The 26,208-nt window shown below is 45.2% G+C and overlaps 1 protein-coding gene across 2 annotated transcripts; it reads left to right on the forward strand.

The window, feature by feature from the left end:
- Positions 1 to 4,394: 4,394 nt before the first annotated feature.
- FST (follistatin) lies at positions 4,395 to 26,093 on the forward strand. 2 transcript variants are annotated; one of them, XM_048504312.1, is made up of 6 exons: positions 4,395 to 4,582; positions 6,451 to 6,642; positions 9,636 to 9,854; positions 12,614 to 12,838; positions 23,916 to 24,146; positions 24,647 to 26,093. In XM_048504312.1, coding segments are annotated over exons 1-6 (951 nt in total). In that variant the 5' UTR covers positions 4,395 to 4,500; the 3' UTR covers positions 24,649 to 26,093. The 2 variants fall into 2 exon arrangements, with proteins under 2 accessions (XP_048360269.1, XP_048360268.1); XM_048504311.1 differs by having other exon boundaries at positions 24,945 to 26,093.
- The last annotated feature ends 115 nt before the right edge of the window (positions 26,094 to 26,208 follow it).

Here is a 26,208-nt window from a genome sequence, read left to right on the forward strand (position 1 = left end):
CTTGAAGTACAGAAGAATCTCTGGAAGAAAATACATTATTTTAGCCACATCATAATCCAGTTGTATCCTGGTTGTTGTTGTCTTTAGTGAAACATCCCCAAGTATAATCCCCAAGAAGATAGCACACCTACCAAAACCTGAATTCTTTATCTGAAGGATTACTTTTTTTTTAATAGGTCTGATGATTTGTTTGATAGGTCTGGGGACAGACACACACAAAAATCCTAATTGTTTTATAAAGTTAATACTAAACCCAGCAATAAAACATTCCTTACAAAGAAATGTTAGATAAGGTTGCACGCAGCCTGTCTCAAAGGACCTTTTTTCCTGGTGCAGTGAAGGGGGGGCATTGTCTTCAGAACCCAGCCAGACCTATAAACTTCTGAAACAAGCTAGCTTTTTAACAAGAAACTCCAAAGTCTGGGAAGAGTAGCATACTTGTAGCCTTTTGGACATTTCCATCACAGAGCGGGGTCCACAAATACTTTTTCATGACAATCAGAAATGTAAGTCAAAAATGTTGGTCCTCTGATCAAGACAAGAAAGGTTTGAGAACAAACAATGGAGATTTCACCTGACATTTAGGTAGAGCGGGCAGATCCAGCCTCTCACATTTGAAGAAGCCAAAACAATAAAAGAAACTGCAGCTGTCTCTATGTGATTTCACAAAACAGGTGTGATTCAAATCTCCATTCCAGGGCAATCATATTGATCTTCTGATGATGCACATCTAAAGCGTATATGGAGACTATTATGACCAGTTATGAGGTTCACTTCCAGGAATAATGGCCGTTAATGCTGCCCCTGTAATAGCAAACGTTGTCTAGAATGAGGACAGCCACTGTGCCCAATTGATCAATACAAAATACAAGATAAATCTTGAATGGGAGAGCATGCACCTGTTTTCACAGAGCAAACAGCCCTCCACAAATACAACTTCCTACACACCGACTCTAACCTTGACCTTCAGGGGCTCCCTTCATTGTGGTGACAGATAATCTGGTATTCCACTGGGGTTTGAATGGCTTTGTTCACTGTGTGCGAGTCGTTCAGGCTATGGGTTAATGACAGTGGCATAGCTGGGATTTTTGGGCCTTGGGACAAGTCATGTTATTGCTCCTCATTACTGCCCATTTTGTTGGTATGCATTTAGATACTGATATGCCATTTGTCTTTCTAATTAGTTTTGGCTTTATTCTGCATGTGCGGAAGGGGCCTTAGACTTATGTTCCCAGGGGCTGGCCGAGCCAGTCTATCAGGCCCAATCAGAGCTCATGCTTCAGGTTTAATCTCTGCTCTCTATAGTAGCCATAGTTGGCTCCATAGCACTCCAAGTGGTCATAATGAGTTATTGTCTGCGAGATGGGAATGTAGATGTGCCACCAAACTTCTGTGGTAAAGTCTAGTTAGTACAACAGCAGTAGACAGCAAAAAGCAAATGTGAAGGGGAAGAGGACAGGCCTGTATATGTTACCTTGTTCATGCGAGATGAACATTTCTAGAACTCTATCCTGTTACTCTAGTTTAGTGGCTAAATCATGTTTGCCTGGAACCAGTGTAAACTTTGGAAGGCTCTAGAAGTCATTGGAACCGAAGCCAAGATTCTGCTCACGAATGTATTTCGTTTCATAGATACCATTAAGAGACACACTAGTGGGAGGAGTCAATTGCGTTCCCTCAACCAGTTCTACAATACATGCATTGGCTTACTTCTTGGAAAGTCACCTTATACAAAAAGTATTGTGCTAAACAAAAAGCCGGGGGGGGGGGGGAACCCTTGAAAACCAGCATAGTGTAGCAATTAAGAGTGGCAGACTTTAATTGGGAGAACTGGATTCGCTTCCCCATTCCTCCACATTATGCCTGTTGGGTGACCATGGACCACAGTTCTCTTAGAACTCTCTCAGCCCACTCAGAGGCAAGCACTGGCAAACCACTTTTGAACATCTCTTGCCTCGAAACTCCTACTTGATGGGCCTTTCCACTACCCCACCAGACCAAAAATAAGGCCTGGGTAAGACCGTCACCGATCCCCTGCTCCTCTTAACCAAAATGCTCTCCCAGGCAGACAAATGCACAACCAGCAGGAGATGCGTTTTGTCTAAGTCTGTGACTTCTCCCATGCGATGTCTGGCTTCTTATTTATTAAGCACACAGAAACCGCATAAAGCAGGGCGTTTCGACTGCCAAATGTACCAGCCTGGTTCATGGAGAAGCAAGCAAAGTTTCAAAAAGAGGCAGTGTCTGAGAATTAACCCATTCCTCTCTCTCCACACACTTCTGCTTGGGGTGGGGGGAGAAAGGTGTGTCAAAAGCACACTGACACACAGAAATCCACCATTCCCCTCCGACAGGGATCCCGCTGTTCTTGATGATCCTATGGAATAGGAAGACAGGTTGTGGCCACGCACACGCGTCCTGTTGATCGACGACGGCATCCGCCATTAGAGGGCGCTCGTGAACCCCGCATCGAGGCTGATGTTCAAGCAAGCGAGAGTGGTGCCGATTTGGGGAGGGGGGCGGAGGGATGAAAAAGGATGTAAAGTCTCAAGGAGCTTCCGAAGTCATGAATAGGCTCCGGGGGCGCCGGAGAGCAGAGATCAGCCTGAGCATCCCCCTCCCACGTTAAAAAAATGCACACAAAAAATATACAAGGAGGAGCTCAAGTCATTTACCAGTCTGGTTCTGAATGGGCGCGCCCTGGAGGTGGTGCGGCGTGGCATTGTGATTCATGCCCATTTCCAAAGCCGGGACCACGGCCCAGGCTGAGGCACCCAAACAACTGTCTTCTAATATTAGCACGGCTGTATTTCTGGATCTATTATAGTCCGTCCAGACAGATCCCATTGTAATGGGATCTTTTATTAAAAGATTAGCACTATCTCCTGCAGTTGGTGGAAAAAAATCTGTTATCGCTGAGTTATTTGCAGTTGGAGGGAGGGAGGGAGGGAGCGGGTGTGGGGAGGGGGCAGACGGGGCTGCAATGGGGAGGGGGCGAATCGGGGGAGGGGGCGAATCGGTGAGACTTCAGGCGAAATCCCCTCGCGCTGGCAATAGGCGAGAATGCTTGTCTGCATATTTCGCTGTCTGTTCCCCCAGACAGGCAGCGAAATATGCAGACAAACATTCGCGCCTCTTGCGAGATTTTTGCGCCCGCTGGAGGTTCGAGAGGCAGTTTTTTGGATCAAGCCTCCCCGCTTTTCCCCCCTTCCCGTTAAGTAACCGCTTTGCACAAAAGGAAATCTCGCCTACTCGACTCGGCTGCGTTCGGCGGTGCCAAAAAATGTCACAAGCGAGGCCGCCAACCCGCTGCAAGAGTGCCGCACCGGGACTCCGGCAGGCCGGTTGCGAAGCGCGCCTTGGCTCTCCGGCGCCGGGGATGCTCCTCGCTGGGTTCCTCCGAGAGGGACCGCCTACGTCGCCCCCATCCCACACACACACCCCACACACCGGCCCCCTCCAGGCCGCTCGCATGCTGCAAACGCCCCCAAGTGAAAAGACTCACACTCGGAGCATGAAAGCGGGTCTTAAACTTTGATTTGTTTTTGACGAGTCCCGGAGAGGGGTGCGCGCCAGACGCGCCACTACTGCGCGGAGGTGCGAGGGCTCGTAGGTTATTAGTAGCCACAACCTCTGTGGAGAGGGGAGCAGCGGCGGTGGGGAAACGTCGTGGGGTGGGGAGAGGGGGAGCTTATCCTCCGCTCTGGGAGACAGGGACGGCTCGAGGAGGCTTCCCTGCCCATGCCTCCAGCCAGCCTATTCCCAAAAGAGCATTGCAAACCATGGGGCGATTTGCAAACCCGCTTTTCGATCTTAAGGGAGGATCCGGGAAGGAACGAGGGAAAGGCAAGATTGCGCCTCGCCGGCTAGGCGAAGTGGGTTGGAAATGTTTCCAAAGCGCCTCCGCCGGGGAAAACCCCGCAAGCAGCGTCTGGTGTCCCGTGCCCATCCTGCGTTTTCCTGCGCCTGGCTTTTAGGGACACCCGCGGCTCCTTCCTTTCGCCCCTCTCTTGGAGCCAAGAGCGTGGATAGTTGCCTTAAACACACAGAGGCACACGCACACCCCCTTCCTATTACTAGGAGCCCCCAAGTGCTCGGGCAATCCCTTTTGTAGATTTGGGTGCGAGCGCCCACGCGCGTGAGCGCGCACCTTTTTTTAAAAAAAAATCAAATAATTCGAGAGATTTTTCAGAAGGTGGAAAATGTCACCTGATTCACACTGAACTTTGGAAACGTCCCCACCCCCCACCCCAACACACACACAGACATGCACACACAGAGAGAGAGAGAGAGAGAGACACACACACGCACACATTAGGGGACCGCCCACCGCAGACCCCCATAGATTTAAAGAGAGACTGCATTCTCAGCCTGACGTTCATTCAATAGAGCGATCATAAGCAGGCGGGCGGGCTTGGTGTGCTCCGGCGCTGCCTCGCCTCACTTTAGCCAGCAGAGGTTGCGTGGCTTCTCTTCCACTGGGGGAAAATAAAACTGAGGATGTTAAACCGGAGAATAGTCCCGGGCATGGTTTTACTCCTGGCGTTTTTCTGCCTCTTCTTGGAAGATCAAACAGCACAGGGTAAGAGGCAATTGTCGTGCGTGCGTATCTTTGTGTCATTCATCTCTCTCTCTCTCCTCTCTCTCTCTCTCTCTCTGTGCCGTCTATCTTCTTCTTCTCCTCCAGAAAGTGCTCCCTCCCCCGCTGAGAAGTGAAAACTAAAGCTGCAGTTCTACAGTCCCGTCGAGCTCAGGACTTACTTTTGAGCAAACTCACTTAGGATCGCGCTGCGCGGCTGGTTTGGGCAGGGAGTGACAGGACCCTGAGGCTTAGGAGCTCGCCGGACCCCGGGCGAGATTTCCCCCCAGCGTGGTCCCCTGGGGTCGCCAAAGGCGCGCTCGGTGGCTTTTTAGCACGCGTCGCTTCCACTCCGTCGCCTGCATGAAGCGCGGCGCCGGCTCAGAACTTTTCTGAGTCCGGCGGGCTGTGAAGATGGGCATGGTCGTGTGTTGCTTGGCATTTTAAGCCGCTAAAGCCTCCGCGAAGAGGACCGCAGGGGAGTTTTCCTCGAGTTTTTGTTAAGTTTGGAGAGCCCGTGCCTTCCCCGCCTTCCATTCGATTTCATTCTGTGAATGAACTTTCCTCTGCACTAAACTATCTGCCAACTGGAAAAGGATGTCTGTCTGGCGTTTACGGTTTAGGGGTGGATTTTTTTTTTTTAGGGGTGGGAAACCCACCGAGTCTAAGTGTCTTCCCCATCCCCCCCAATACTGGCTGCTTATAAGGGAGAATGGTGTTTGGATCAGAAGTAGTTTAGATTGCGGGTGACTTATTGCTGTTTGTTTTACGCACGGTTCTGTCTACTTCACCGCCCTGTTTAGATAGCCTAAAAGACTTCCCTAACTGATTGGAAAGTTATTATTATTTTTTGAAGGTTATTATTGGGTTGAGGTGGTTTGATTTGGAGGTAGTGTTCGCCTGGTTATTATTTTTGGGGGGTACTGGACTGCCCCCCCCCCTCCTTTTCTCATTCTTCACTGTACCGAAATACCGTCTGGAATCAAGAGCCCCCGAGTGGGCTGAGTGATAGGCAGAGTCACGTTGGTAAAGTCACCAGAGGCTCGTTCCAAGCCAATTCTCAACGAAGGGCGGGGGGCGCCGCTCAGATCAGTTTCCTTGGCTCAGATCCATCAGGAGCAGACAGCTCAAGGTTGCTGGGGGGGGGGGGGCGGTGAGTCTGTGCGCGTCTGCAACCCGTGCGCTTTGGAAGCACCCAGCGTTGCCCTGCGAAGCCGCGTAAACTTGCTCAGCCGAGGAGATCTGCTCGCAGACTCGCCTCTGCCCTCCTGCTCTAGGGTCTGCAGCCGACGACGGAGCCCAGTTTGGGTTTTTGGCTCGCCCACTCACTCCATTGCTTCACTGGAGTGCAATTTGGAGATGTCGAAAGCCCCGGGTGACTAGCAGGCAGGCACGCAGCAAATCATCCCACGGCTTTCTTGCCCGGATTATTATTATTATTATTATTTTGCAAAAGGAGAGAGTGAGATGGGGCGAAGTGGCCCGTTTCTTCTTCCTCCCTCCTTCCTGTCTCTCTCTCCCCCCTTCTGTTAAAAATGCGCCAGATCTGTTTCAAAACCCTGTCACGTGCAGCTCAGCCCCCCCCCCCCCGCAGTCCCTTGCCCCCCTGCGTCTGTACTTTCACCCTACTGAGTAACGAGGCATCAGCCTGGTTTGATCAGACGGTTTGCACGGCGCTTCCATTTGCGCCAGAGGAGTAGGTTCACATTATGAAACGGGGCAAATTAAAAAAAAAAGTAAACAGTCTAGTAAAAGTCAATGAAAGGCGCACGTGTTGTGTCTGGGTCACTTGTAACTGACATTGATATGACTGGTTCTCTCTCTCTCTCTCTCTCTCTCTCTCTCTCTCTCTCTCTCTTTTGAAAACGCAGCTGGGAATTGCTGGCTCCGGCAAGCCAGAAACGGGCGCTGCCAGGTCCTCTACAAGAACGGCTTGAGCAAAGAAGAGTGCTGTAAAACGGGCAGGCTGACCACTGCGTGGACTGAGGAAGATGTCAGTGATCACATTCTTTTCAAGTGGATGATTTTTAGCGGGGGTGCCCCCAATTGCATCCCCTGCAAAGGTGGGTTGGGTGCTGAGCGAGAGAGAAAGCCTTTGATAGGGAAGCACTCCCTGTCTCCCTCTTTCCAGGCCAGAACTTAATCATTTGGACTACTCTTTCTTCCTGGCACCTGTCCTGGAAGCCCTGAAGAGTGAGACAGAACTGATGCCAGCACATGTGAGCAAGTGCAGAGTGGATTTCCCTTTCCACGAAGCAACTTGCAAAGAAGGAGTCTGAAACACCTGGGGATTGAGGAGAAGATCTTCCAGAGGCATGAGCTTAACTGAGTCCACCGTTCATTTTTCTGGAAGTTAAGAGCTGCCTTAATCTTAGGGCTCCTTCTTTAATCGGTTTTTTAAAAAAGGAACTCAAGCTATGCACAAGGTGGGGGTTGGAAAAACTTTTGGTGAATAATCAGTAGGACATTTTAAGTGTTGACATAGGTCCAGCCTTCTCCAAGAAAGCCAGTTTAAGAACCTCTTCTCAAGGAAGAACCGCTTTAGCTGAAGAAAACCTCCTTGAGTTGGAAGGTTCTAAACTTGGCTCAGTGAAGACCAGGATATAACCCACCTAGCAGCTTTTTCCAAATTTCCCCTTATGGCCTGAGCTGCCAAAAGGGGGAGATGGGAAAGACAACATTCTGGGGGACACGTTCACCTTGGGGGGCCCTGGAGCTTGGGGGGCCCTGAATTTATTTTCATGTGACACTTTGTTTAGGTTTAGGGCTGTGTGGTGTGAGAGGGCAGAAGAATCCTTGTCTAGGGGCACTGGGGACCTTATGGAGGGATGGAAGATGCCAACTCTGCTCTTGCTATTGAATATTGGTATCAAAAATACTTTCTGGGTTTGAACTCTCTGGATCAAATTAAGGCTGATCTTAAAAGATGAAAATGTGGTGTTGGGCATTTTATCACTACAGTGCCAATCATGTTTGAAGCCAGAGTGATGTTGTGGTTACTGCAGGAGTTCCCAATCTCACGAGCCTCTGTGCACTTCTAGAACCTTGATGATAGGGATTAGGCTTGCCCTGAAAAATGGTGGTTGTGGTGTGCTGGGCCAATCACAAAATGCCGAGAAGTTGCCACCAAAGTAGTTGCTTCTGAATGCATTCTCTCAACAGACAGAAAGATGATAGCTCCTGGGTTCTTCTGAAGAACTTCCTGCTCCAGAGAGGAGGAGGAAAATTAGGACTCTGTATTTCCTCTCAGGAAGAGATGCTTTGAGAAATATGCAAGTGAATACCAGTACACCTACCATGTTGGGAATCACTGTTAGACTGTTGAATGAGAATCAAAGAGAATCAGTTTTCAATCCCTGCTTTGTGATAGAAGCTCACTGAGGGACCTTGGCCCATCTCAACCCAACAGCCCTCACAGGAGGAGAAGGGGGCTGTGAGGATAAAGTGGAAGAGGAGACAATGAGAGTGAAAGCCACTTCAAGGCCCAGCTGGGGAGAAAAGCACGATGCAATTTAAAAAAACACACTATGGAGAACTGTAAACTGATTTTGTGAGAAACAATAATCAGCTCACCCTGATGACTTTGGAATCCCAAGTAATGGACTGGAGCCAAGGCATTCCTATGATACACACAGCCTTGGGGTTATTGTGGCATAAAGACAGGGACAATGTCAGGGGCAAGTTCAGGGAGGAAGAGTTGAGACATAGAGCTGGCATACTCTAAGGGTTTTTTTTAAACAGAGATTAGACACACTGGCCTACACTCTGTGTAATGAACGGGTGATATTTCCTATCTTTTCCATATGTGCTGATCCACAACTGATCTTCTCATTCAAAGATAGGTCCTCACAAATGGTGGAAGGCACTACTATTCATCTACCAGATAAATATTTGTTCACTTTTAATGGTTTATATGACTAGTTTTTATTCTGTTTAATCTGTTGTAGCAACCACACTGGCACAGACTAGCCTGTTCTTGTCAGAGCTTGGAAACTTAGCTGGGGAGTTACTTGGGTGGGAGACCACCAAGGAAGACTTGGGTTGTTAGGCAGAGGACAACAATGGCAAACCACCTCTGTTCATCTCATACCTTGAACAATCTCCTGAGGTGGTTTGTCATGGGGTTGCCACGAGTTGGTGTGACTCAATGGCACGCTTTACCAGAATGTCTAATCTCCGTTAAAGAAAATTTGGAGTATGCCAGCTCCGTGTCTCAACCCTGGACTTGCAGGATCTGCCTCGCTTATCCAATCTGTTAGCTTCTTTGGGGACCCTGATGAGAGCAGTAAGGCAGTGTATAAATTTTGTAAAGAAATAAGGAATATAATGTGCGCAAGCACAAAACAAGGACTACGAATGTGTGCAAGGCCAGTGACTCTGTAATCGTTTTTAATATATATAAAATCTCTTAATTAAAGTTAAAAAAATAAGCAGAAGTTTAATCCTCAAAATATTTCTGTTGTTTTCTGCTACCCAAACACTAGTTAAAGGGAACCTAGCACAGGCAAGAGGTGAAACAAGACCCCAAGGTAATAACGACTGGGTTGGACCTGCCCTGAATTCCATCCCTGTTATGAGGAGATTTTAATGCACTTTGGTAACCGTGCAATCCTAAACAGAGTTACACCCTTATAAGTCAATTGACTTCATTGGCTCTAGAATGGTATAAGGGTGCTTCAGACTCTACTGTAAACTACTCCATACTAGCTGTTACAATTAGTGAGGACTACAAGAATATGATCTTGTGTGTGAAACACCAGCATAACAAGAATGCGAAAAACAATCGTGCTTGCAACAAGTTATTTTAAGTTGTATCTAAGCATTTTGTCAACTACTTTAAATAAATGGGATTTTTTTTTACATTATAGTTTTTCACTGGGGTGGGGGGGATAGTGCTTTCTGGGTCAACAAGAAAATAATATCCTGTCATGAGCTGCCTGTGGTTTATAAAGCTGTGCTGGGCATTCTTGAAATGAGGACTCTGGATGTTATTAAAGCAAAGTTTCTGGGCTTTGCCGTCTCCACCCTGCTCCATTCTTTCTCCTTTCCTCTTTAGAAACATGTGAGAATGTGGATTGTGGGCACGGGAAGAAATGTAAAATGAACAAGAAGAACAAACCTCGGTGTGTCTGCGCTCCGGACTGCTCTAACATCACATGGAAGGGCCCAGTGTGTGGCTTGAATGGAAAAACCTACAGGAATGAGTGTGCCCTCTTGAAGGCCAGATGTAAAGAACAACCAGAACTTGAAGTCCAGTATCATGGCAAATGCAGAAGTAAGAACAAAGCTATTATTTAGATAGTATTGGGGGTGGGGGTTAGCATTCGTGGAAAAGGAGGAAGATACAGCATTGTCTGGCACAGTCAAATCCTAATACCCTTCAATGTCTGTTGATGTTAATGGGGTTGAATTAAAGTTGCATAGTTGAATGTTTAGCCTGGAACAGTATCAGTGGGACTCCTCAACTTTAATGCAATATCTTGATTTCCAACATAACACACACATCCTATTCCAAAAGCAGACAAGAAAATTAACAGACAAGTAGCGCCATGCTAAATGCACTGGGACACATGAAGCCAGCTTTTTAAAAACTCAGTCTTACCCAGTTCCCCTCCATATCGCAAACCCTGTTTCATGTGTCTTCTGTACATGATCCTCAGCATTGTCACCACCTCCTTTTTTATCAACAGAAAATCTGGCTGGTTACAACCCAATTGCCTGAAAGCCATCCCGCTAGATACCGATGAATTTACTTCTACAGAAGTGCACTTAGAGTAGCAGCAAAGATCAGAAATTATTAATAGTCTCCAAACTTTTCATTTTTGTTCCTACAACTTTTCATCATGGCAGGAGCAGCAGTGGCATAGGAGGTTAAGAGCTCGTCTATCTAATCTGGAGGAACCAGGTTTGATTCCCCGATCTGCCTCCTGAGCTGTGGAGGCTTTATTTGGGGAATTCAGATTAGCCTGTGCACTCCTACACATGTCAGCTGGGTGACCTTGGGCTAGTCACAGCTTTTTGGAGCTCTCTCAGCCCCACCCACCTCACAGGGTGTTTGTTGTGAGGGGGGAAGGGCAAGGAAATTGTTAGCCCCTTTGAGTCTCCTACAGGAGAGAAAGGGGTGATATAAATCCAAACTCCTCCTCCTCTTCTTCTTCTCCAGAAAGCAAAGGAGCCCATTTTCATTCTTAACATTGGGATGGCACTACAATTCTGGGATCTTTTGCATGCAGACTGTGGGCGTTTCCCCACTTCAAAAAAAAAAGCTGAGGCAAACTGGTCTCGTTTGAATCGCTGTTTGTGAGCATGAGGTTGTACTCCCCACCGCAGCTTCTGCCCCTCAAACGATCCTTGGGCAGCAGCCACCAGGATCCCCCACTTTGAAGCTGTGGAATGCACGTTGAGCTCAGGGGCTATCCTGATTGGCTGCTGCTGCTGCTGGGCGGAACTTTTAAAAAAACTTTTATCCACGTCTGTGCGAGCATGCGCACAACCCTACCTGGAAACAGGGAAACAGGCGATTAAGGGCAACCTGCATGCCTTCGTGTTTTTATATCTATCCCACCTGAAGCATTCACATGAAACACTCTCCCATTACTAGCACTTCCTGCTGGGGTGAAAATACATAGCACTGGAACTGGTCCTTCTGTTAGACGTTCTTCTCCATGCCACGAGCTGCTTAGTTCTATGAAACACACATACACACACAATCATCCCTGGGCGGGCTCAAACCGGCAAGCTCTTACACACTAGCACAAACACTTAACAAACTGAGCCGCAGCTCCCCTTCTGAATGAAGGTGGGGGAAAATGCATGTCAAGGCAGAACTAACACAGTGAAATGGGGAAATGAAGCTCCGTTTTCACGTCCTGTCGTGTTTAATGGTGCCTCGGTAATTCATTCACTGCTGCCTCTTCATTCACAAATTCATTCATTCACCAGCCAGATGTTGCTTCAAATAGTGGATCTCAGCTCCACGTTTTTTAAAAAACAGTGAATGGAAGGTGTTTAAACTGTGCTGGGGACAGCAACTGTGGGGATTCACGGTGGTGTGTTTTGAGTAAACCTGAATGACAGTGGGACCAGTTGCTTTCACGCTGCTTTCAACCCAAACAGAAGAAACTTTTCCTGTTCAAAAATCAGCCCCAAATCCTTCATACACATTTTTTTGTAAAAAAAAATTACTCATCCCCGGTGGGAGTAGAACTAGCGAGCTTTCACACTGCAGCACAAGCAGACAGAAGGTTGCATTAACTAGTTAAGCCACAGAAACTCTAACAGCAAATAGGGACAAATACTAGGCTTTCAGTGAGTGCTCCCTTCATTGCTATATAAATGACCCTACGTTGCAATGTGGGGTCAAATACATGTCAATCTTTGCTCCCCGAAATAAAAAAAAGGGTGCGCGCTTGCGCACAGCCCACTGCTTCCTTATTGGGCAAAAGGCTCCACATCATTGCCAGGGGCGGGAAACTCAAACCCGCAGTGACCCTCCCCACCATCCCACGCTCCCTGTGCGCAGTGACCCTTCCCCACCATCCCCACCGCAGTGACCCTTCCCCACCATCCCACGCTCCCTGTGCGCTTTTCCAAAAGGCTCTGTTCCAAACAGTGCCAAAAATGACACGCACTGAGGGGGCGCAAGACGGCAGAATTGGGGCTGCTGCATTGTCTCCTCCCCTGTAGTGGGGAGTGCTTTTGGACCCCGCGTTACTTGGTGAGAGTAGCGCGCACCAAAAGGTAAGTGGGGAAATGACCAGTGTCTTTCCCCACTGGACTAAGGCTGTCCTCTACCCTTGCCTCAAAGATTACATGGATACAGACCAGACTGTTCCAAGTCAAAGTCATAGCTGGTCTTGGCAACTGTGGCATCATCTGTGCTACAGTTGTATGTAAAGTACAAGATCACCTTGTAACTTCCTTATAACGAAGAAGGATGCTGAAAGCTTTTAAATCTGTACTACATATTATCCTCCATACTGATGATGCAGACAGATCATAGTGTTTACTGAACTCTCCTCTCGTTTGTTTCAGAGACCTGTAGGGATGTCTTATGTCCAGGCAGCTCCACATGTGTGGTTGATCAAAATAATAATGCCAACTGTGTGACCTGCAATCGGATTTGCCCAGAGCCTACCTCCCCTGAACAGTATCTCTGTGGGAACGATGGGATAACATATCCTAGTGCCTGTCATCTGAGGAATGCCACCTGTCGGCTTGGAAGATCCATTGGACTAGCCTACGAAGGAAAATGCATCAGTAAGTATGGTTTGGGGAAAGGCGTCTGAGAGGTTGTGTGAAGAAAGCTCTCTTTGTAAAACAGGAGGAGCAAAATTAACAGAAGGGAAATTAGGCTGTCCAGTCTCATATATGTGACTCATAAAATGGATGGGATTCCCTATCATAATGGGAAAAAAGGGTATTTCCCAGGAAAAACTGAGGCCGTTTCCGCACGGGCGAAATATGACGTCGTGGAAACGGAAAAAGAACCGCCATAGCGAGAGCGTTCGCACGCGCAGCGGCGGAGGTGCGCATTCGCGCCGTCGCAGAAACGCTAAACCGGCGCGAAGACGCCGTATTCAGAAAACGCTTTAAACCACTCTTTTTCCCCCTGTGACGCATCGACGCCGCACTCGTGCGAACAGCCGCAAGGGAGCCGTCTTCAAAATGGCGACTGCCAGACGGCCAAGCTGGGTCACCTTTTCCCCCCACACACACACACGTTGGTCCCTGGTGCTTTCCCTGCATGGCCAAGCACCTTTCCCAGACCCATGCACTGGGACTGACAGTAGCTGGGAGGGGAGGCACTGACAGATGGGGGACGGGCAGGACATCAGGGCAGTCACGTTGTCCATCGCACTGCTGCGTGGGCATGACGTCGGGCCTGCACGGCTTCGCAAGTGCGCAGGCGCAACGTCGCGAGACGCCGCTTCCGCAGCGCTGCAGTGCGAACCGTCACATTTCTGCGGGGCTGCGGACGCCCGCAGCTCCGCCTGTCTGTGTGAACGCTTTTTTTCGTATGCGTCGCAATTTGCGACGTCATCACGTCGCTGCTTTTGGCCGTGCGGAAACGGCCTGACATGCAGGAATGTGATTAACTATGCCTACTAACCCATTCCCTCAAATATTAGTTTTCCTCTATAATTGTCTTCCTGGCTGTTTTAACTTTAAAAAAAAAACCCACTGTTCTAAACTGGAAAGAAGCTTAGTTGAGAGAAAAAATGGTCTGGGCAGGTCATTTGCAGGAAAAAAAAATCAGTTGATATGGGAGAAGTGAAGTACCATCATGTATACCCACCAAACAAGCCTGTCAATTTATCCATCCCTACATTCACATTATTACTTCAAATGCAGGTTATGGAACATCTAGCGAACTAGGTACTAAGGGAGACAAAAGGAAAGACCAACTATGTTGCAGAAAAAACCCAGATACTGTATCTGAGGCTGATTCCGCATGGGCCGAAAACAGCGGTGTGAAAATGGTGTTAAAGGGTTCAAAACGGTGTAAAAGGGTTTATACTGTTTTCACACCGTTTTCACACCGCTGTTTTTGGCCCATGCGGAATCAGCCTGCGGTCCATGCGGAATCAGCCTGAAATTCTTTAAGCACTGGGAAAAAAATGTTGTTAATAGCAATAGTAATGCAATTACAATTAGTAAATATCTGGTTTCTTGAGGAAGTTTACCAGTGTTGGGGGTGAACAACCAACTTCCCTACTCTAGTGGAACTCTATGGGAGCCATTTTTTACCCAACCAGGTGATTAACAGACCCACTACAGAAAGCCCCAATTCTGGTTGCACTCAGAAGTCAGCCCTCTGAAGGCCAGTGGAGTGTCCAGAATGGTCAGCCACTATTTCTGGCTGTGAGGGAAATAAGTCATGTATACCAGGTAGACAATGAGAAGAAGCTAGGGCCCAAAGGTTGCTGAACCACTGTCTGGTGTTATGGGTCAAGTTGAGCCTAAAGTCTGGTTGCTAGGCATACTAGAGAGCATCTTCAGGATATGGAAGATCCTGGCTGAAGAGTATCTAAGTTCTGTGTGATGGCAGGAGCAGACTAGAAAGTGAAAAAACCAAGCTGATCAGCCACTGAAGCACCACCAGTGGTCATTGGCTTACCTATTCCTTCCTCCCATAAACTAGTGGCTTTTGGTCAGCTGACACTGATAATTTATGCCGCTGAATGCTCTGAGTCCTGAGTCACTGGCAAAGTTGCTGAGACTTAGCTCTGTTTGCTGCTGACAGTCAGCAGCCTTCCAAGGCAACAACCCAGCAGGACATTTTCCTGCAAGTTAAATGGTCAGTCCATTCATCTGTGGTGGCAGCAAACTCTAAGGAGGCAGATTAGAGTAACTGCTGAAATTCTGGTAAAGGAGATTATAGGTTTTTTTGGTCTTGTATAGAACCAGGAAGTGATATCATCCGTCTTGTTCATTCATCATGTGTATTGCTATTTTGATTTGCAAAATGCTTTCCCACCTTCCCCTCACAAAGATTGCTATAATTTTCCAGTTTTAAAGATGAGGAAATAGATTAAGAAAGAAGGATTCATTGATGAATCCGTGTCAGAAGTCTGACTGCAAACCGCCTCTGGCTCCAAGTCCAACTCTGTATATAATAGGACTACAATGTGATGTTGTAATAGAAGAAAGGCAGCCGTGTGTGTGTGAAATGGCCAACAAAACAAACTGCAAGAATTAATCATACATTGTTTACAGTAATTTGAATACTAGCCACATTAATACATAGGCTATTTCCACCAGTGATGCTCAAGCCAATTTTTGCATTTCTCATGTGTGACATTCACATGCTAAGTCTACGGTAGTTAGCTTGGAATAAAATTTGAACCTTTCCTATTTTTTTTAATTCTCTGCTAGTCATGCACGGGTGTGATGCGTTTAAGGCTAACAGGTGGTTTGGTAGCCCTTGAAAAGAATGCCTTTATTGGTTCACTAGGATGGAGAACTATAATGTAAAACATTAAAGTATAAATGAGCCTATAAGTCAAAATATCCAGGACAATGGATTTTGATGCAAGGAAATCTAGATTCAAGTCCCTGCTCACCTTGCTTGCTGGCCTGCTTGCTTATTTACTTGTATCCCATTTTTCTTCTCCGTGGGGATCCAAAATAAAACCAACAACACACACAATAAAAAATATAGCAGAAATAAACCAAACAAGAGAAAAAAAAGCATCTGAACATAGAGCATCTCTGTCTCTGAGCTAGTGGATATTTCTCCTAGCTCTTGACTACCATCCCCAGGCTAAGAGCAGAAGGCCAAAACCAGGTTTCCTGGAGAGGCAGCATGGACATTTGCCAAATAAACTAATAAAGAACTGTTTGGCTCACACCTCTGAGCACATCCAAGCTTTAAGAATCTAGCAGAAAAGGACTAAATTAACAATTAAGCTTGCTGCATGACCTTAGGGAACTCAAACAGCACTGAGAGTTGTAGAACAAAGCATGACTTGCTCGTGATGAGAACTAGTCATCAAGTCCTTAGGCTCATGTTCTTTCTGCTTCTTCCCCTCAAAACAATCAAAGAACTAACCACAATTAGTGATGGCTAAAACTAACCACAATTTAGAGTTTAGAACTAACCACAGTCTTAGTTTCTAGGTAAAAAAACAAACCACAGTTTGCAAAACCCTGATTCAATCTTTTCCACAAATGGCTGATTTCTATACCAGTTTACAATCATGGCTTAGCACACAGTAGAAGGAGGGAGAAAGGAAAAAAGTATTTATTTAAAATATAATTTATCCTGTCTTTCCCCATAAAGACTTGGTTTATCACAACAAACCTTGGTTTGCAGCATTTATTCTCACCCTAACATAATTAAGAGAACTGTTGTGAGATTTAGGCCAAAATCCTAAGAATACTTAATTGGAAATAAGCCCTTTTGAATAAAAGAGGACTTACTTTTGAATAAACATGCTTAGGATTGCACTGTAAGCCTGCAATCTTAAACATTCTTTCCTGGAAGTAAGCTCCATTGATTAAAATTGGACTTTTAGCTAGACATTGTTGGGATTGCTCTGTAGATATCACAAATCAAAAATTAAATCATGAGTTGATTCTAGGATATACTAGCTCAGAAGTCAGATCAAGATTGAATGCTCTTCCAGACCATAACAGTCCCCCTTTATACACGATTATCATGATAGGTACAGGTTGGCTAGAACACACCATATCATTCTAATTTACCCTTAAACCTTAACATTTCATAGTGGAAAGGTTGGAAGTGGATTTTGAGCTGAAAGTACTCACTTTTTAAAAAAAAAATCAATGGTAAAAAAGTCACATATATTTCAGTTTGACATTACTTTTTCTTGGTCTTAATTGCCTTCAGTTACCCCCCTATGATGTCATAATGTGGCCAGATTTGATTGGTGATGTAGACTTGTGATGTCATCCTGTTTACTATATCCTACCCTAATTGGGTAGAATTCATCTGATGACTAATTCAGGAAAGAGAACGAATAAATTGCCAGGAAGGGAAATCAAGCCCGAGAAATAGCAGCCAGAAGAAACAGGATGAGGGAAAAGTGAATTTTCAGATGAAATTTCTACTTTACCAAAATCGTTAGGTTTTGGCCCAAGAATATTAAATGAAATAATATTGGCATATGCCTTGAATAACACATTCCATTTCCCACACCAAAACCACTTCACAGAACAAGGAAATGGTACAGAATGATTTAAAGGCTAAGTAGAAATGTACTTATGGAATCCAGAGATCCAGATCTGGGTCAAGAAAGCCTTCAGTTAATTCCAGCTCATCATTACTGAGGGATAATCTTTGCCTTGGCTCCAACTGGAACCCATGATACTTTATCACACCAGTCCTTTGAAGACATTTTCAAACTACCCGGCTTGTATCTAACTCAACTAAATTCCAATGGAAACATTACCCTAATGAGAGTTTTGGGAAAAATATTTTGAACATTGGTCAAAACCAACTTTTCTCCCTTAAAAATCTTAAAGCATGGAATATGTGAAATCATCAGCATAAAAAACAACCCAGACATCATCTGTGTAAATCATGTATCCTTATGATCAGGGATTATTATATTTGAGAGACTACTTTCAATCCCACTAGAATTAAGCATTTTTACTGCCATTGGTTTCAGTGGGATAGACTGAAATGTAGGTTCACCCCATTTAGTCCAGACTGTTTAGACACTTATACCAGGCTTTTCTCTCCAATGGGAATTCAAAGCCGCTTCCAACATCACAGTCCCCCCACCCCACTTTATATTCACAGTGACATATATTCTCAGTAATCTACCTGCCAGGTAGATTAGACTGACAGTATGTGATTGCTTCAAGGTCACATAGCAAATTTCCATCTCAGTGTGAGGATTTGAAGCTGGATATCCAAATTGTAATTTGGCAGTCTAACCATTCCACCATGCCACTGAATTAAACAGGATGACTCCAAATAAGTGATCTGGGAGTGGTTTGTTACTTCACATTGCAGTTTTCATACTAAATTCGCTAATAAGTATAAGGGCAATGGATACAATCTTGGAAGTTTTTCTCCCATTGTGGCTAAGAGACTAGCCACAGCCAGTGGGGGCACCCCTCCACTGATACTGAGCCAAAACAACATCCATGGGCTAAAAGCCCATTTTATCTAGTGTATAAAAGTGGTAGCTTTCTGGATATGCTCAGTTAGTTAAGCTCACTAGCACACAAAAGGAATATTTTTGACATATCTATGGAAAGTTAAAAAATATTCAAGGTAAACATGATTGAGCAGTAATTGGCATCAGTGCATTCTTCTTAGGTTTGCAGTGCTAAAGAATCATGTACAATGTGTGTGAAGGTAGACCCTCCCGGATCATTGGCTGAGTGTGGGGGTTGACAGGTACGGTTGCCAGCTCCAGGTTGGGAAGCTCTTGGAGGTGTGGAAGTGGATCCTGTGGAGAACAGGGAACTCAGAGGGATACACTGCTGTACAATCCACCCTCCGAAGCAGTTATATTTTCTGGGGCAACTGATGGAGATGAGCTGTAATTCGGGGGGGGGGGGGCAAGGCCCCACTTGACAGCAGCCATCTTTATCCCCATACGACCCCATACTGGATCACAAGTTAGATTTGTCTTGACATCCTGGGTGGACCCCTTTGAGCATTTGCAGGGCTTCCTATGTGTCCACACCATCACTCTTTGCCCAATGCCCCAAGGTGATCAAACCAGCAGCAGATGCTCCTTGCAGCAATGGGAGCCTGGAGCCAGTGCCGATCCACTTGCTTCTCCACAGTAGGAGCCAGGAAACAATACTGGCATTGTGATCCAGCAAAAGTTGCTGCTTACTGTCACTCACTCCATTTCTTTCTCTCAGACTCCAGAGGAGGAAATATTCTGTGTCACCCACAGTCACTACACAGAGTTGTTCTTTCCTCTGCTCTGGAGGAGATAGATGCAAGCACGCAATAGGAAACAGCTGGTGTTGGTACCAGTAGCAATGCCTGGGGCCCACCCTGGAAAACCAAAGCTAGCAAGCAAAGTTAAAGCCAGTCTGATGCTGGAAGCTGAAGCAAACATGAGGAACTCCATGATTGAATCCAACAAGCATGTTATTTAGATCCAAAAATTAGCCAGTGTTGAGGGCAACACAGTGACGTGGAAGACAGGATTTAAAAGTGCAACCTCTTCACCCCCACACATACCAGTGTAGGTGGAAATATGTAAGGGAGACATGGCAGCAGACAGGAACAAAAATTGAGTGATGCAGAAGGAAGACACAGATTAAAGGAACAACAAATCAGGAAGTGACCCAGCAGAGATAGAAAAAGCAGAAGGGAGTCGCAGATGAGGCATAGCAGGCTTATTTTTAGAGTTTGTTTGGTCTGTGTGAGGACAGAACAATTCCAAATAGTAGGAAACTCCTCTTGCAACTCGATGACAGCAGCTTTGCCTCAGAACGCAGTTGAAGGAATGCAGCATAAACCAGCAAAGGAACAGGAACGTTTGAATTGTGTGTGGATCAAGGCTTGAAACCTGTATCACTCTTGGATTGTAGTGCTTGCATCTAGCTCAGAAACCAAAGTGCTGGTTGAAGGACACCTCCCAGCACAGCCTGGGCCAGCAGACAGAAAATATTCCCACCAAAAGAGTGGGAAAAGAAGATATGGAAAGAGAGGCAACAAGATGAAATATTGTTTTTCATTTTTAAGTTGTTCTGAGAGAGGAATCTAAAGCAAAATCCCAATAAGGTAAGACAGATGTCCAAAACAGCTTCCTTATCTAGGTCACCTGTTGACAGTAGAGAGCCTGGAAGTGTTGAAGCAATTCAGAACATGCCAAAGCCTGTAATTGTGACAGTCAAAAAACTGGGGAGAGTGGCAGACTTGCCTGGCAAAGTTTTGTGAAGAAATTGCAGACTGATGCAAGCTGTTCCGACATCAGACCCACAAGTGGGAATCAACAGAAAGCTATCATGAAGCATTTGAGGACATTAAGGACACCATAGCCAAGAGTTCTGACTAAAGTATCATAATTACAGTCCACTTCATTTGGGAGAGGGCTAGGAATTGCTCTGTAACAGAGACAGCAACCGACAGAGACAACATTAGCCAGAACATCACTAAAAATAACAGATGAAGACCTTTTTCGCACACCACACTTACCCCATTTTGAAGGTGTTTTCAATCATATTGTCTTCTACAAAGTTTGTCCGCACTCCCCTTCTCAGTACATTGTTTCCTGGATGTCATCAATTTTTTCCCCACACATGCACTGTAGTGATGATTCATACCATCACTGATTTGATGATCTAAAAAAAAGAGGGAAAAAAGAGAATGCAAGACATGACCAAAAAAAATAAGGAGGGGCCAAACCGTGAGGTGAGGGGCGGGAAAATGGCGGTCCAAGTCCTGAAAGGGCGGTTGGGAGACCACACAGGAGAGATGGATAACTGGCAAGCTTTTTGTTGGGAAAAAAAGTTTCAGATGATTGGACTGTGAGGGAAGCAAGCTCGCAAATGTTTTAGAGAGAGAAATTGTGGTAAAAGTGTTTTCAGAAACAGCATAGAAAAAATTAACAGGAAACATTTCCAGAACCAAGAAATCGGGGGGGGGGGGGACCGTATAGAACACCTGTAAACCATATTGCCTAAACTGTTGCTCGCCTCCGCAAAAAAGAGAAATGCCATGACATATCTGGTACTACCTAGGTAAATTATCTGGCAAATAAGGCAGCGTTTACCTCAAAGAACAGAAAAAAGAGTGTTTCAGTAGAGGAGGACATAGAATTGATAAAGATGCTGTACTGTGTGATGTCTGTCATATGGGGGCAATATGGGAAGGTTCAGCTCAGGATTAGGAACAAACACATTATCCTTGAAAATTGGCCTAAAATGCTAAACCCACTTCTTGAGGAGGCTACTCAGTGAGGGAGAAGTTGAGTATATAAAAAGGGATTCTCATTTAAAGAAACAGAGCAGGTAATCTTGATGCCTGGACATCCTGACAAACTGTACACTTGGGAATGGAGAGCTGACTATAGACTGCGTGTGTATGTTGTCGTGGGATGTATGAGCAGTAGAAAGCATGAGATCTGTGGTTTTTATGGTGGTAGATAGCAAAATGGGACACTATGCCATCATGAGGTAGTAAGCCACCCTGAGAAAAATTATGGCAAGAGAAGGATCACCTCATCACTGTGGAGTATTATCCCAGTTTTTGGAAGATAAATCAACACCAGATCTCAAACTGACATGCAGTTCTTTGCCAATTATGGAATAGCTAATATTGTATTCTTAGATAATGGCCCATAACTTGTGTCAAAATAATTCAGAGGCCCACTGGGAATTTGATCATCAGACATCTTCAACTCCCTGTCCCAGAGCCATGGGAAAGCTGAATGAGTTATCAAAAGAGCTAAGGGTATCTTGATTGCATTTAGGAAAGAAGGGTGATTCATATTTAGCCATCTTGGACCACTGGGACACTTCACAAGGTTCAAACAAGAACCCACTACAAGGACTGATAGGTCAAAGACTTTCAAATAAACAAGGCGGTTAGGAGAGCAGAAAGAAAGACACAAAGATACAGAATGAAGGGACATAATCCAAAAAGCAGGTCCACAACTACCAAAGAAAAAGAGTGAGATAACACATGCAAACTTGTTTTACAGAAGTTTCTTTTAAACAAATGTGGATAAAATTACTCTTAACACCTCCTGCTAGATCCCAAAGCTGCTTTTAAACCCAACAAGGAAAAAAGAAAGACACCATTTGTACCTCTCTTTTCCTCTATCAGGGCTAAAAGGAACTCTAGAGGGACAACAGCTGGGGTACCAGCTTCTGATGATAACACTCCCCTTCTGTATTACTGTGGCCTAGATCCATATGGCTACTTGTATTTGCAGCTGCACTGTAGTCAAAGGAATTTGCTGGTGCATCCCTAATATCATGGGGTCAATTTGACCTTTGGGTGTACAGTTCTTTCTGTTTTTGGTCAGTATTTTTGGGCTTTCTGTTATTTATAAAATAGATAACTATCTGGACAGTTCTGGTGTCACAAGACTACTATCCTGAGTAAGACAGGCAGGCTGTTTATTAGTTTATTTGCCCCCTGGATTCTGTTCCTTAGGAATCCTATTGTATGTCTTGCCTCTTGAATCTTTAACAGTTGAGAACAGAGTTCTTGGCACTTAGCAGCTACCGGTTTATGATATTGTTTCAATACTAGAAACTGTCTCCATGTCCACAGTTGACTCAGAAGCTGGTACACCAGCTGTTGTCCACTTCGGAGCTGGAAAAGTAATATTACACAAAGACTCAACCCTAGGAATGTTTATACAGCAATAAGTCCTACTGGATTTAATCGGACTTTCTTCCTACTATGGTTCCAGCATAATAGCACTACTAAGGGGCCATCAGTTGCCTCTTACAAATCATCCTAATGGCCATTTTGAACGCTGATGAACAGGAATAATATTCAGTCCGGTGAAGTATATATTGGGTTGGATCCAGCCAACTTTTTCACTGAGTCACTCCCAGTTCTCCTCCTTACTATCAGCCCTGTCCCACATGGCTTTCATCCCTGCAAATCCCATGACAATATGCCTCACTGGGTTGGGAGGATAAAATGGAGAAGATAATTTTGTAAGCCACATATTTTGTAAGCCAATGGGGAGAACATGCAGGGCATAAATGAAGCACATATATAAATGAAATAATTCCCAGGGGTATAGCCATTTTAAGTGAATCCAAAGGGTCCCCTCCTCCCCTTTTCATCAGTTAATGATCTAACCCAGTGGTGGCGATCCTATGGCATGCGTGCCAGAGGTGGCACTCAGAGCCCTCTTTGTGGGCACGCGCGCCATTGCCCCAGTTTGGGCACTTGGCAGTGGCATAGCACCAAGGGGGCAAAGAGTGCACGACGCACAGGGCACGCGCCCCTCTGGGGGCGAGGCGAGGGCATTCTGGGGGTGTTTCAGGGTGTTTTGCAGGCGTTGCAGGGCAGGATGGGGGCGAACAGGGGCGTGGCAGGGGTGCGGGGTGCATGTGTGTCCCAGGCACAGTTTCCCCTTGCTTCATTCCTGGCACTCGGTCTCTAAAAGGTTTGCCATCACTGACCAAACCCTTTGTTCATTCTTTGGGATGTTGTTTTCTCTGCAGTGTCAATTCATTGTTGAGCCATTGGCTGCTAAAGATGTTTGATAAGACCAGGCCTTTGGAACTGAAAACATTTCAAATCCTCAGTATCAGGAACCTGAGAGCCAGTGTGGTGGAGTAGTTAAGATATCAGACTAGGACCTGGGAAATCCAGGTTCAAATCCCTATTCATGCCGTGGAAGCTTGTTGGGTGACCTTGGGCCAACATCATACTCTCAGTCCTGGCCCTGGCAAGTATTTGGATGGGTAACCTCCAAGGAATACCAGGTTGATACGTAGGCAGGCAGCGGCAAACTCTGAATATCTCGAACATTCGCCGTCAAAGGCGAGCACAGGAAATGACCTCAGCAGGAGGAGAAGTCACTCCCTTTCTCCCAGAGTTTGCAGCTGCCACTTCCAGTGCCTTGAGCAGAATCTTTTTTCTCTGTTCAGCTAACCACCACTGGTAATGCCTTGCCTTCCACCATGAAATCTAAAATAAGTCACTTTTATTTAGCTTTGGATGGAGGAAGAACAGGTCAGGTCCACCTACATTCCCCTTCTCACCCAAGTTCTTCCTGAGATCTCTTGCAGGGCGGACACTGGCTCCCACTCTTGTCATCTATCACACACACACCCCGCCCCACATTGCCCCAAAGGAAATTTCTGATTCACAGACTTATTTTCCTTTCTCTTCCTTTTTCTCATGGGGCATCTTTTATAGAGGCAAAATCTTGTGCAGACATCCAGTGCAGCTCTGGGAAGAAATGTCTGTGGGATTTTAAAGTGGGCCGAGGACGATGCGACCTTTGCGACGAGCTGTGCCCTGAAAGCAAATCAGATGAAGCTGTCTGCGCCAGCGATAACACCACTTATCCCAGCAAGTGTGCCATGAAGGAGGCGGCTTGTTCCCTGGGTATGCTTTTGGAAGTCAAGCACCCAGGATCTTGCAACTGTAAGTGAGATTTTTAACCTTGCAGGAACTTTTTTTGAAGGCAAAAAAAAACACCCCTTCCTAGAATAGTGAAGACTGGCGTCTTTGTTAAACATAAAAGGGAACTGCAAATAAGAGAGATCCTATAGAGAGAGATTTATATATTATACAGACTTCTTGGTGCTTGATAAGAAGCAACAGATAGACAACAGCGGACATTTGGGGGGTACCTTTTTCTCTTGGTAAGAAGGCACCTGTTATTATCATCAGAGGGTGGTTCTAAAAAGGCATCTTTCTAGCTATTTCCTGCCCTCCCTTAAATTTGTTTGCTTTTGTGTGCTTTGCTGTTTGCTTGATTAACCCTCCACCACAACCTAATCGCACCCTCCCTTCCCCCTGAAACTAGCTTAACCCTTTTAACCCTGCGGGCTGCTGACCCCTTGCAGTCGCCTCTGAATGAAGGACTCCAAACAAGCAGTTCAAAACCTAGAACACAAAGAGCACTTTTTATCTAATTTCAGGAATCTGCCAATAAAAAGCTGAGCCATTGAGTCTTCAGAACTTGCTGCAATTATGACTTCATAGATTATATGTCACACACACGCACGCGCACACACGCACGCCAAAACAAAACAAAACTGTATTGCATAACAGCAGGTGCCAACGGGCATCGCACCACAAGCCACGTTTAAAAACAAAACAGAAAAGCTACACTCTCTTATGGCTATGCAGGGGGCTTTGACCACAAAAAACTGAGCTGCTTCTGCCGCTGTTGTTGTCTATATTTAAACAACAGCTCCCCTGTATTCTCCTATCTAGCCATTAATGAAGATCCAGAGGAAGACGATGACGAAGATGACCAGGACTACACCTTTCCTATATCTTCCATTCTAGAGTGGTAAAACTTCCATCACTGTTGGGACACTCATTGGGCAAGAGATACAAAATGTCCATACTGTACATACGTGTATGCTTATTTATTTGGGGGAGAAAAAAAAGTATACATATAGTTGAGTCTTGTAGACATTTATTTATACTGTGTCATGGTTTTATAATTTATACATAAAAATGTCTGGTTGACTGTACACCTTTTTTTGGAGGAAATTTAATCTTTATGGGATGAGCAGTGTTATTTATTGTGAGGTCTCTTGCTTGTAAAGTAAAGCTTTTTTTTTCTTGTAAACTATAAATCCATTCCTTAGAGCTTAACCCGCCCTCCCCATCACAAATCTTATTTCCTTGTTTCCACCAACGTTAACTCTTTTCCACTTTAACAAAACTTTGCATGTCCATTTCTGTTACATTTTTTTTAATTTATTACATTTCCTTCTTGCCAGTTCTGTACATAAACATACGATCCCTCGGGTATTTGTTTACAAGGAATCTTGACTGACCAAAAGGCGCTGCAAACTGACTTAACTATATATTTGGGGTGCAACGGTGCATTCTTTAAGGAAACCTCTGCCCCATTTTTAGCTTACTGTTCTTCTGATCGCATCATGTGTCGTGATGATCTCAAAGTACTGGACATTTATTTTGTACGATGAGAATTTTAGACCCAAAGAAATTGAATTATGAAGGCTGTTAATAGTGATGTGGCTTAAATGTAATGAGGGTATAGTTTTTTTAAAAATACATTTTCACATGCATCAGTGTTCATTGGGTGTTTCCTTACATAGTCCTGCTTTTTGTATACAAGAAAACCAACAAAGCTCCTTATTGTTTCATTCAAAGTGTTCACGAAATATTATATCACAAACTTTATCAGTTCAAGTTTCTTGCTTTTCATAATACTTTTTTTCTGAGGCAATTTTATATTTTCAAACATGGCGAGTTAAATATAAATTCATTTAAATATATAGTTTTGTACTTTTCTACCATGTAAATGTGCAATGTATATAAAAGTTATAATGTGTATTTGTAAATAAATTATGAGTGAAAAATAAAAAAAATGGATTTTTCCCTATACATTGGTTTCAGCTATTGGCTGCTTGGTGGTTCTGTGTAAGCATATGATGTGTTGTAGTGAGGTGCCTTCCGCACATGCAGGATAATGCACTTTCAGTCCACTTTCGATGCACTT

Source organism: Sphaerodactylus townsendi, linkage group LG07, assembly GCF_021028975.2.
Source record: "Sphaerodactylus townsendi isolate TG3544 linkage group LG07, MPM_Stown_v2.3, whole genome shotgun sequence".
Classification (NCBI taxonomy): Eukaryota; Metazoa; Chordata; class Lepidosauria; order Squamata; family Sphaerodactylidae; genus Sphaerodactylus; species Sphaerodactylus townsendi.